The sequence below is a fragment of the Colobus angolensis genome, unplaced genomic scaffold (assembly GCF_000951035.1).
Source record: "Colobus angolensis palliatus isolate OR3802 unplaced genomic scaffold, Cang.pa_1.0 Scaffold219, whole genome shotgun sequence".
Taxonomy (NCBI): domain Eukaryota; kingdom Metazoa; phylum Chordata; class Mammalia; order Primates; family Cercopithecidae; genus Colobus; species Colobus angolensis.
Window position 1 is genome coordinate 1,384,997 of NW_012115366.1, and position 12,531 is coordinate 1,397,527.

Consider the following 12,531-nt stretch of genomic DNA (forward strand, 5'->3'; position numbering starts at 1 on the left):
TGACAGAGTTTTGCTCTTGTCACCCAGACTGGAGTGCAGTGGCGTGATCTCGGCTCACTGCAACGTCCGCCTCCCGGGTTCAAGCTATTCTCCTGCGTCAGCCTCCCAAGGAGTTGGGATTACAGGCACCCACCACCACGTGGCTGATTTTTGTATTTTTAGTAGAGACGGGGTTTCACTATGTTGGCCAGGCTGGTCTTGAACTCCTAACCTCAGATGATCCACCCACCTTGGCCTCCCAAAGTGCTAGGATTACAGGCGTGAGCCACCATGCCCGGCCGACAATTTTTAAGTGAAAGTTGTATTTCTTTCTCATCAGTAACCATGAAGTCCAGAAGGAAGTGGCACCTATATTTCAAATACTGAAAGAGAAGAATTGTCAACCTAGAAATCTGTATCTAATAAAAATATCCTTCTAGAATTAAGGGAAAATCAAGACATTCACAGATGAAGGAAAACTACAAGAATTGGTTGCTGGAAGACCTACCTAAAAGAATAACTTAAAGAAATTTGGTCTAAACAAGAGGAAATGATAAAAGAAGGAATCTTGGAACATCAGGAAGGGAAGAGAACATAATAATCAAGGCAATGTACCACTGAATTGTATACTTTAAAATGGTTTTATCTCAAAAGTTGCCAAAAAAAATAAAAATAAAAAACCACCCAGTGCATATTCACATTATAGATTGTTATTATACAAGCAATTTCTGCTCTCAGGTCTGTATCACTCCAAAGCCAAAAAGTTTTCACTCATTATTTCAGTAATCCTTGTTGAATGTCTAGTAAATGTCAGTCACTGTGCTAGATGAAGGGAGAGTCATGATCTTTGCCTTTGAGGATCCCATGAACTTGAAAACTCCAGGGAAAGTCAGCTAGGAAATGTTTGGACCCAAACACATTGCTTCCTTTTTCCTTCTGAGTTGTGAATTCCTTATCATCCTGGGCTGACTAAGAGCCAGCTAGGAAATGTTTGGAGCAATAATTTAGATGTCCAACACCAAATGCTAGTGAGGATATGGAACAACAGGAACTCTTACTTATTGCCGGTGGGAATGCAAAAAGATACAGCCACTTTGGAAGACAGTTTGGCGTTTCTTTACAAAACTAAATACAGTCTTACCATAAGATCCAGCAATTTCGCTCCTTGGTATTTACCCCAAAAATTAAAAACTTAGGTCCACACAAAAACCTGCATGTGGATATTTACAATTACCAAAACTTAGAAGCAATCAAGATGTCTTTCAGTAAGTGAATGGATGCTATTCAGCGATAAAAAGAAAAGAGCTGTCAAGCCACAGAAAGACATGGAAGCACCAAGATTCTGATGTCTGTACTGAGTGGACAAAGAAACTATTCATTTAGAGAGGGAACACTGAGGAGAGTCAGATTGGATGTGTTTGAAGTTCACTTTAGATAGTGAATTTGAAATGACTGTGAGACACCCAAATAGAGCTGAGGCGGCAGTGGTTAGATATATAAGTCTAGGGTCGCAAGGATTAGTCTTGTCTGGAAGTAAACATTTGAGCATTCCCTTGGTATGAAGGGGGTAATTAAAACCAAGGCTGTGGATAGGATTATCTGGATATATATTGTTATTTATTTATTTCAAAATCTTCCTTTAAATACAAGGATAGGTACCTTTAGACCAGACATCCAGTGAAGCTGTCTTGAGGTTCTTCTTATTTTTTTTATAGTCTTCCAGGGAAGCTCGCAATTGATTCAGCCTGACTTAAAATGTTTTTAAGAGTCGTGCTCTATGACACCAAGATTTAGACTCTTAACCAGTTACTTATTTTAACTGCTTAAGAAAATCCAAAGTTCTTTCCTGAGAAAAATGTTGACTCTTTGTATAGATCCCATTCTACTGGCCAACACCTGTGCTGGTGTGTTGATCTTCTGACTGAAATAGACTTCAGATTCATGTACTCAAGTGTACACAACTGAAAAAGAACTGTGCCCCTTTAAATCTGGGGTTTAAACCATATGACTTTAACTCAATGCATAGCACAAACACTTGGCACCTTTTAAAAAAAAACCTTTAATAAGGGAAAATTTGGAGATCCAAGGAACATGTTTTAATTGAGGAAATATGTTATCAGCCAGCAATTAGAAATACTTCCTTGAGTTTTCATTCATTGTCATGGCAATATTGATCATATTCACTATTAGTGAACTTTTTTATAGGTTAGTTAGAATAAGTTCTTATTTCCAGTCTGTAACTTGGATTCACAATATTACAGAAAAATGCCATGAATTCTAGTGTTGTTATCTTAAACAATTGAATAAAAGAGAAGGAATGAATCTTTGTGTTGTATTTAGCTATTTTTGTATATTGTACTTATTAATGTTCCTTTAGCTCGGTGGTAGTATTTTTGCATTTTATACCTATTATTCTAGGAACCCTCATGAGATGTTGGATTTTCAGAAGAGGAAAGGACATCTATTTTATCTCTGTATCAATGAACATCTTAACAGGGAAGAAGAATAAAAATGTGAAAACCTAGAAGAACTTATTTTCTCTCCCTCAGGGGCTATGTACAGAGATGAAATACAAATGGAGGTGGGGATGTGGATAGCACCCTCCTCTCCTGAATTTGGAGCTGCCCCACACCTCTGCCTGTCATGTCAGCCAGGGTCTTCACAGTGAAAACTCTGGACTGAGTATTGACAGTCAAAACCCAAACACCTTGCTTCCTTTGTCCTTCTGAGTCATGAATCCCTTAGCATCCCTGGGCTGACTGAGTATCCAGCAGCACCCTCACAATATAGCCAAAGTTTAAACCAGACATACACACACACACACGCACACGCACCAAAAGATACCTTTGGAAAAACAGTTAAAGATCATCTTTTCCCCTGTGTCTTTAAAAAATAATAAATCAGTTTTGTAGAAGAAAATTTATTTCTGGCCAGGTGTAGTGGCTCACGCCTGTAATCTCAGCACTTTGGGAGGCCAGGGCAGGCAGATCACATGAGGTCAGGAGTTCGAGACCAGCCCAGCCAACATGGCAAAACGCTGTCTCTACTAAAAATACAAAAAAAAAAAAAATGAGCTGGGTGTGATGGCACGTGCCTCTAGTCCTAGCTGCTGGGGAGGCTGAGGCAGGAGACTCTCTTGAACCCAGGAGGTGGAGGTTGCAGTGATCTCAGATTACGCCACTGCACTCCATCCTAGGTGACAGAGTAAGACTGTGTCTCAAAAAAAAAAGAAAATTTATTTCCATTAACGCTATACTTTTTGTTTATCTACTAGTACATGCATAAGTTATTGCCCCTTTTTTATTTTTATTTTTTTCTGACATCCAGGTAGCCCAGTGCGTCTCACCAAAGGGACCTCTTGCTTGTTCGAGAACATACTTTTTTGGAGCTACTCATGTTCCTTACTTGGGTAAGTCCCTGTAAGTTGTCATCTCATCAGCTTATCTAATGAATAGTCTCTCCTATGAACTAGAAGTTGATACAAAATTCACTACTTTGCTTGGAAGCTCATGATACCCAATTTGTGGGCCTCCAGCTCCCTCTCTGTTTACTTCTGGATAGTTAATGTGTCTAACACATTTCTCACAGAATGTGTTTCAAGAGGAACATGATTGGTGCAGCCTACATAAGTCTAACCATGAGTATAACCCTTTGCTAGGTGTCACAGGGGAGGCCAAGATGAGTAAGACCTAATTTAAGCTAGCAGGAGGTAGGGACCAGACATGGTGGCTCACGCCTGTAATCCCAGCACTTTGGGAGGCACAGGCAGGCAGATCACTTGAGGTCAGAAGTTTGATACCAGCCTGGCCAACATGGCAAAACTCCATCTCTACTAAAAATACAAAAATTAGCCAGGCGTGCTGGCACACACCTGTAGTCCCAGCTACTCAGGAAGCTGAGGCACCATAATCGCTTGAACCCGGGAGGTGGAGGTTGCAGTGAGCCAAGATTGAGCCACTGCACTCCAGCCTGGGCAGCAGAGTGAGACTCTGTCTTAACAACAACAACAAAAAAGCAGGAGGTGGGCCGGGCACAGTGGCTCACGCCTGTAATCCCAGCACTTTGGGAGGCCGAGGCAGATCACAAGGTCAGGAGATCGAGACCATCCTAGCTAACACAGTGAAACCCCGTCTCTACTAAAAAATACAAAAAAATTAGCCAGGCGTGGTGGTGGGCACCTGTAGTCCCAGCTACTTGGGAGGCTGAGGTAGGAGAATGGTGTGAACCTGGGAGGTGGAGCTTGCAATGAGCTGAGATTATGGCACTGCACTCCAGCCTGGGCAACAGAGTGAGACTCTGTCTCAAAAAAAAAAGCAGGAGATAGGGTCTGCAGTGGGAATTTGGATGACTCAGCCAGATGCCCACTCAACTGTTCTTGTGAGGAAAGTGAGAAAAGGCCATAATAAAAGAGTGCTTAGGAGCTAAGAGCATGCTGTGGGACCATCCAGAAAGGCTGGGCTGGCTGGGGCTGCCCTGCTTACTAGGGTAACCAGAAGTTGCAGGTATCCAAAGACACATGGAAAAGAACCTCTGGAATGAATGCAGGTCTCAGCATTGCTACACAGAGGAGAATACATCAGGAACCATATTTTATTCTGGATGATGTTAAATAAGCCAGGAAACTCTGGAAAGAAGCAAAACTTAGGTCAGGTTATTAAGGAGATAAAGCAAGAGGTAGAACTGAGCCTGTTTACTGATGCCTCGAAGTTTAAAAAATTAAAAATAAAAACAAAAACCTTCCAGAACCTAAGATTCCACATATCTCTGGTATTTAGTGATGTTGCTGAGTGGGTTGTAAAAGTGGGAAAAAGTGAAGATCCAGAAGGCTATTGGGAGCGGCCAGGTTCCACTGTTGTTGGTATTTGTACTGTGTTTAACTTAAAAGAAAAAAATAGGCTGGGCGTGGTGGTTCGCACCTATAATCCTAGCACTTTGGGAGGCCGAGGTGGGTGGATCACCTGAGGTCAGGAGTTCAAGACCAGCTTGGCCAACATGGTGAAACCCCATCTGTACTGAAAATACAAAAATTAGTGGGGCATGGTGGCGTGCACCTATAATCCCAGCTACTCAGGAGGCTGAGACGGGAGAATTGCCTGAACCCGGGAGATGGAGGTTGCAGTGAGCCGAGATTACACCACTACACTCCAGTCTGGGTGACAGAGCTAAACTGTGTCTCAGAAAAAAAAACAAAGAAAAAGAAATGTTGTTCTTGACAATGCCTTTCAGGTAAATTAAGCATTTCTAGCTCCCTTGTTAAGTGTTTGCATATCCTGTGCTCTTGTCACATTCTTAGCGGGCCTCTTTCACAGGTGGTGACAGCAAGCTGCCCAAGAAAACTGAACAAATGTAAGTCTTCATATTTTATTTTTTCTTTCTCAAAGTCGAGTTACTCAGTTGTGACTATCCTGTGTACTTCCTTTTGAGATCAACAGTGATTAAGACATCTGCTTTTGCTGGGTGTGCTGGCGTGCACTGTAATCCCAACATTTTGGGAAGCTGAGGTGGGAGGATCACTTGAGACCAGGAATTTGAGACAAGCCTGGGCAACATAAGCAGACTCTGTCTCTGCAGAAAATAAAAAATTAGTCAGGCATGGTGGTGCACACCTGTGGTCCCAGCTACTCGGGAGGCTCAGTTGGGAGGATCACTTAAGCCCGGGAGGTCGAGATTTCAGTGAGCTATGATTGATTGCACCACTGCACTCTTGGCAACAGGGGATACTGTGTAAAAAAAAAAAAGACATCTGGTTTATGGCGTGAACATTACTGTGTTGTTTCCCAAGTTTCTCTCAGCTTGGATTTCAGGCCAGAGAACCCTGCCAGCTTTACCATCTGCTCTTCTCTCTAGACCTCAGAGACTTCCTACCTGCACACCCATGCATTTATATTATGTAACTCCCCTTGATATGTTTTCTACATAATGCATTTTTAAGTTAAGGGCTTTTCTAAGAATAAACCATCCTGAAATCCATTGGGAGAATCTTGTGAAATCCCAACTGGTCTGAAGAGTGTTTTTCTCTGGATTTGACACTTAAGCCTGCGGAACATAGTGAGAGGGTGTGAACACTGGCTGTGCAACCTGAGAAAGGGCCTACCTAGTGTTGACTTCTCTTCTTTCACATACAGCAGGAAACCAGACAGAAAATAAACTCATTAGTGCTGAAACTATTAAATTCAAAAAGGCATTCTCCTTCAGCAATATGGACATAATGAAATTTTATTATTACCTAATTAAATACTGCAACTTAACTTGGTAGGGTCTAGATCAGCACTTCCCTATGACCAGCAGTGAGAGGCTACAAAAGATCATCTAAGGATCTCTTTAAAATATAGGTTCTCCAGGATCAATCCCAAGATTACAATCAGAATTACTAGGGCAGGGCCCACAAAGTTGTACTGGGAAAAATATAATAGAAGAAATATAATCATACTACAGAAAATATGAAATTAGAGAAAAATTAAGATCAGCTATAATTCCTCCTGTCTGGCACTACCTATTAGTATCTTATTTTATATATTTCTGGGACTGAGCGCAGTGGCTCACCTGAAATCCCAGGACTGTAGGGGGCCAAGGCGGGCAGATGGCTTGAGCCCAGGAATTCGAGACTAGCCTGGGAAATCTTACGGAACTCTGTCTCTACAAAAATTAACTGGACATAGTGGTACGCACCAGTATTCCCAGCTACTTGGGAGACTAAGGTGGGAGGATCATCTGAGCCTGGGAAGGTCAAGGTTGCAGTGAGCTGAGATCACACCACTACACTGCAGCCTGGGTGACAGAATGAGTCCCTGTCTCAAAAATGTGTGTGTGTGGCCATGCGCGGTGGCTCACAACTGTAATCCCAGCACTTTGGGAGCCCTAGGCGGGTGGATCACATGAGGTCAGGAGTTTGAGACCAGCCTGGCCAACGTGGCAAAACCCCATCTCTACTAAAAATACAAAAATTAGCCAGGTGTAGTGGCATATGCCTGTAATCCCAGCTACTCAGGAGGCTGAGGCAGGAGAATTGCTTGAACCCGTGATACAGGTTGCAGTGAGCCGAGATAGTGCCACTGCACTCTAGCCTGGGCGACAGAGCAAGAGTCTGTCTCAAAAAAAAGAAAATGTGTGTGTGTGTATGTGTATATATGTGTATGTATATGTATGTATCTTTCTGGGCTTTTAAAAAAATGATTAGGCCGGGCGCGGTGGCTCAAGCCTGTAATCCCAGCACTTTGGGAGGCCGAGACGGGCGGATCACGAGGCCAGGAGATCGAGACCATCCTGACTAACACAGTGAAACCCCATCTCTACTAACAAATACAAAAAACTAGCCGGGCGAGGTGGCGGGCGCCTGTAGTCCCAGCTACTTGGGAGGCTGAGGCAGGAGAATGGCGGGAACCCGGGAGGCGGAGCTTGCAGTGAGCTGAGATCGGGCCACTGCACTCCAGCCTCGGCGACAGAGTGAGACTCCGTCTCAAAAAATAAAAATAAAAATAAAAAAATGATTAAGCTGTAGTCATACGTGTATATAGTTCTTTTGTGGGTTTCCTTTCCTTAGCAACAAGTTAACCATTTCCTCAAGTGTTGGTGGGTGTTATAGTCTTACCTTATGCCTGCTTGTACTGCTGTGCCAGCGCTGCTTAGCCACTGTTCTGGATACTTATGCTAGACCCTTAAACATTTTACCTAAACCAAATCCATTGATCCCCATGTCAGGGACTGGTATTGAGTGGTAACTGGGTGCACATTGGAAGATTTGCCAAATCACAGATCCAATGGAACATGTGGATTCAAGTGAAAGTGACAACAGAGGCCAGGTGCAGTGGTTTATGCCTATAATCCCAGCACTTTGGGAGGCCAAGGCAGGTGGATCACAAGGTTAGGATTTCAAAACCAGCCTGGCCAAGGTGGTCAAACCCCACCTCTACTAAAAATACAAAAATTAGCCAGGCAGCGTGGCAGGAGCCTGTAAGATCCCAGCTACTCGGGAGGCTGAGGCAGGAAAATCGCTTGAACCTGGGAGGCGGAGGTTGCAGTGAGCTGAGATCGTACCACTGTACTCTAGCCTGGGTGACAGAGCAAGACTCCGTCTCAAAAAAGAAAAAAAAAAGTGACAACAGAACCATGCAGGCTTTTTAATTTTATGGGTCAGCGGTCATGTGGCTTGTGTATTGAGCTCCTGAGTAAGGATCAGTATAGGAGAAGACCAAGCAAGGGGAAGGCCTGACCAATGTTGGTACTGAGTGATGTTTGAATCAGCTGAGGAGAGGGATATCTTTACATGTCTTTGGGTTTGGCATTTTTAAAACTGCACCCTAGGGTCAAAGTGTAGAGGATTCTGGTCTCACCTGGAAGGGGCCAAGCTCATTCACATCTCTCTGCTAGGCCCCTTCCAGGGTATACCCTCTGCCCTGCCCTGTCCTGGCCAGAAGTCTTCAGGGTATACTGGTACTTGAAGCTGTCATTTTGTTTTATGAGCTCTCCCTGTTCTTTTTTCTTCAACTCAACCCTAACCTCTACCTACATTGTGGAGGTGTGGTGCAGGAGCCAAGAAGGAAATTGAAGGAGATGGCAATGTGATGTGGCACAGTGGAAAAGCACCAGGCTGAGAGCAGATCTAAGCTTGGGTCAGCCTTGAATTTTCTGTGACTTAATAGACAACTTATTCCACTTCCAGAGGCCCTTGTTGCTTATTCTGTAAGATGAGAGGATTAGAACAATCATTTCTGTGTTTTTTCCCACTTTTGAACTCCTATCATCTTCCTTTACCTGTTAAAAGATTCTTATGGGGCTGGGCGCGGTGGCTTAAGCCTGTAATCCCAGCACTTTGGGAGGCCGAGATGGGCAGATCACAAGGTCAGGAGATCAAGACCATCCTGGCTAACATGGTGAAACCCCGTCTCTACTAAAAAATACAAAAAACTAGCCAGGCACGGTGGCGGGCGCCTGTAGTCCCAGCTACTCGGGAGGCTGAGGCAGGAGAATGGCGTAAACCCGGGAGGCGGAGCTTGCAGTGAGCTGAGATCCGGCCACTGCACTCCAGCCTGGGCGACTGAGCGAGACTCTGTCTCAAAAAAAAGATTCTTATGGGCTTAAAAATAGACATATTTTTAGGTGAGACCTTGTCAGTTCCTTGCCAGGTACCTCTCCTGGCCTTTCAGGGCCCCTTGGATGAGCCCTTAAAAATAGACATATTTTTAGGTGAGACCTTGTTATTTCCTTGCCAAGTGCCTCTCTTGGCCTTTCAGGGCCCCTTGGATCAGCCCCTTCTCTTCACAAGTGTCCTAAGAAGAGCCTGCACCTCCTTCCTCCAAGGCAGTGATTCTCAACCAAGGGAATTTCTATTGTAACTCCCTCCCCCATCTTTCCCCACTCCCAGGAACATTTGTCAGGGTCTGGAGAAATTTTTGATTATCACAACTGGAATGCTACCAAACATCTAGTGGGTAGGGATGCTGGTTAGCAGCCAGAGGTGCTGCTGAACATCCTACAATGCACAGGACAAACCCCACAGCAAAGAATTATCCAACCGTAAATGCCAAGGTGGAAAAACCACCTTAGGTGGTTCCCTAAATGAACCAGACTGGTTTTTCTAGAGACCTTCGTGGCAGTCCAGTCTGGCAGAGAAAAACCCAGCCCCTCCTCAGTCTGGTCATCTCTCTTCCACCCTGAGGTCTCCTACCCATTGGTTCCAGTAATAGACCAGCCTTCAGCAGGTCTAGTGAAAAGACGATATGAAACTACAGTGTGGTTGGTCCCTGGAAAAGTAGCAAGTGGGTATGATAACACTGAAGGGATTCCTGGTCTGTAGGTAGCTGCTCCTCTACCTACAGGAGGAGTCAAGGAGTCTACACAGTTTTTTTCTGTTTGATTACAAACAGGGAGGGGCAGTCTCGAGCAGAATTCAGAGGAGCCGACTTTCCTTAAGGTGATAATAAAAGCAAAGTATAAGTCAAACCAGGCATATGACTTTTTTTTTTTTTTTTTTTTTTTTTTTAAGCAAGGTCCCACTCTGTCACCCAGGCTGGAGTGCAGTGACACAATCTTGGCTCACTGTAACCTCTTCTGCCTCCCAGGCTCAAGTGATCCTCCAGCCTTAGACTCCCAAATAGCTGAGACTACATACCACCACGCCTGGATAATTTTATTTTTATGTATTTTTATTTTTTGTCGAGATGGGGTTTTGCCGTATTGCCCAGGGTGGTCTCAAATTCCTGGGCTCAAGGGATCTGCCCATCTCAGCCTCCCAAAGTGCTGGGATTACAAGCCTGAACGACTACCCCCGGCCCAGGCATGTGACTTTTAAAAGGTTCAGAAATCAGTGGGTTATATTTTTGCCTTTTTCCATTCTGTTTAAAAATCAGTTTCTTAGGGGTTGTCATTTGTGTGCATGCATCTTTTGACAAAAACCTCATGATGCTGTAATGTTAACCATTATTTTTTGTTTTTGAAGTAGGCTGTTGTCCCAGATATATGCTGCTGTTATTGAGGCTGTTGTGGCTGGCATTGCATGTTATGCTAAAACTTCCAGTCTAACAAAGGTAATTTAAATACCATGTTTCTCTTCCAGTAGTTATTATTTTAATGTAAAACATTCTGTCCATGTGTTTCTTCTTTGGACACCTTGTAGTACTCACTTTTGTGCGAGCTTGGGCCTATTTGACACCAGGCAGAGCGAAGCCTTGAGAGCACTGAGCTTCTGCTGCCTGTGACTGTGCTGCTGTCGTCTTGTGGATGACAGCTAATTGGTGCTTCTTTGTAGACATCTGGTTGTGTTAAGGAAAAATCATTCTGTAGCACATTGTTTTGTTGAATAGCTTAAACAAAAGGCTTTTAAAAACTAAAAAAAAAAAAAAAAAAGCAACTACAGATTATTCTACTGTGAATTCTAATAAAGTTCAGTAAGTTTGATCTCCTATAACTCAGTGTTTAATAGAAACAGCTAAAGATTAGAAAATCTGACTTGCTTTTCCTAGACAAGCACATGTGTTCCCGTTCTCTGACCATTATCTTCCTTGCTGTTTTGCGGTTAACCTGCCCTGAGTTGGATTCCTATATCTGACCCAGTAAGGAGATGAGAAGAGTCAGCTTGATGCCTCCCAAATGCCAATAGGACCTTTTCTGAAGGAAGCCATTTGACATTGGAAAGGTTGTGTATGATGTAGATATCAGAAAGACTGTAGCTGTAGTCACCAGCTCCTTGCCATCTCCCCTCCTTACTGAACTTGTATCCCTGGTACTGACTCCGGATTTCTCAGCCCTTTAACCACTACATGCAGAAGATTTATCCAAAGCAGTGGGGTGTCCTTCAATATCAGTTCTCACATCTTTGTTTTTTAACTGATCTTTTGTAACTCTTGCTATTTGGATATTCTTAGCATCTGGCTAAAACTCTGAGGGCAGAGGTTCCTTCCTCTTCCTGCTGGGGAAGAGGGGAGGAGAAAGCACTTTTACAGACCTCTCATTCCGCTGCTGTCATCACAGCTGGTCACTTCTCTGGATCCATCACGTCAGGTTCCAGTGCACACCTGCCTGAATGCAGTTTTGTCCTGTGAACCTAGCCTGGAGAAAGCAGACCCTTGTTTCCCTTAGCATGATGCTTTCACTTTATTCATGCCTACCAAGTAGTCACATAGACGGGAAGGGCACACTGGGGCATGGTGTGATCCTGGACAAGTGTTAGGAGGGCCCTTCCATCAGTGATGTACTTTCTCCTGCTGTGAAAGCTAATTGTCCCTGTCTTGTTATTATTTTACAGGCCAAGGAGGTAGCAGAGCAGACTCTGGGATCTGGGTTAGATTCCTTTGAGTTGATTCCGTTTAAGGCAGCCCTGCGGTAAGCAATGGCTGATATTTTTTATAAGGAATTTTTTTTCTTTGTTTTTGAAAGATTCTTTTTTCCCTTATAACTCAGATTTCATCTCCGCTTTGAGAAATGTTTCAGTAAAATTTTAATGGGATATATGAAGGAGAGTCATTCATGATTCAGCCTTTACTTAGAAGCCAAAGAGCCAAAGATGCAGGAACTGTTTGAGAAAGTCACACACATGTTCTGAGGTTAGAATGCAAGGCAGATTAACACCAGCATCACAAGAGGCTTGACAAGCCTGGGTTCCAAGGCTAGAAAGGCAAAGCTGGGGACCTGAGTGGTGAGGTTTTTAGGGGCAGGGGGCCCTGGGCACAGGAAGATAGTCACTGCTTAGAATAAACTTGCACTGGGCCTCATCTGTCTCTTGAATGACAGAAATCCCTGAGCCTGCCATGTCTTAGGGTCTGCATGGTCTGAGAATCTGGTGATTTTTCCATCACATCTCCCAGCATGTCACGGTGGATCTCTTTGTAGTCTTTATCCATAGCTAAATCTTCATGAACCCAGTCCACTTAACCCATTGTTTCATGTGAGGACCATTGTGTGCACTTTTATATAAAGGATACAAAAGACAGCAATACTGGGGAATTAATTAATTAATTAATTTTTTTTTTTTTTGAGACGGAGTCTCGCTCTGTCTCCCGGGCTGGAGTGCAGTGGCCGGATCTCAGCTCACTGCAAGCTCCGCCTCCCAGGTTCAGG

The 12,531-nt window shown here is 43.8% G+C and overlaps 1 protein-coding gene across 3 annotated transcripts in view; it reads left to right on the forward strand.

Moving 5' to 3' along the window:
- Positions 1-12,531, forward strand: part of LOC105512741 (chromosome unknown open reading frame, human C20orf194) — a 150,329-nt gene that overhangs the window by 48,055 nt on the left and 89,743 nt on the right. For 2 of the 3 annotated variants that reach the window (XM_011943313.1, XM_011943312.1), the window contains 4 exons: positions 3,307-3,388; positions 5,289-5,325; positions 10,415-10,502; positions 11,720-11,796. In XM_011943313.1, the coding sequence (XP_011798703.1) occupies positions 3,307-3,388; positions 5,289-5,325; positions 10,415-10,502; positions 11,720-11,796 (284 nt within the window). The remainder of the gene's footprint in view (positions 1-3,306; positions 3,389-5,288; positions 5,326-10,414; positions 10,503-11,719; positions 11,797-12,531) is intronic. The other variant, XM_011943311.1, reaches the window with a different exon arrangement.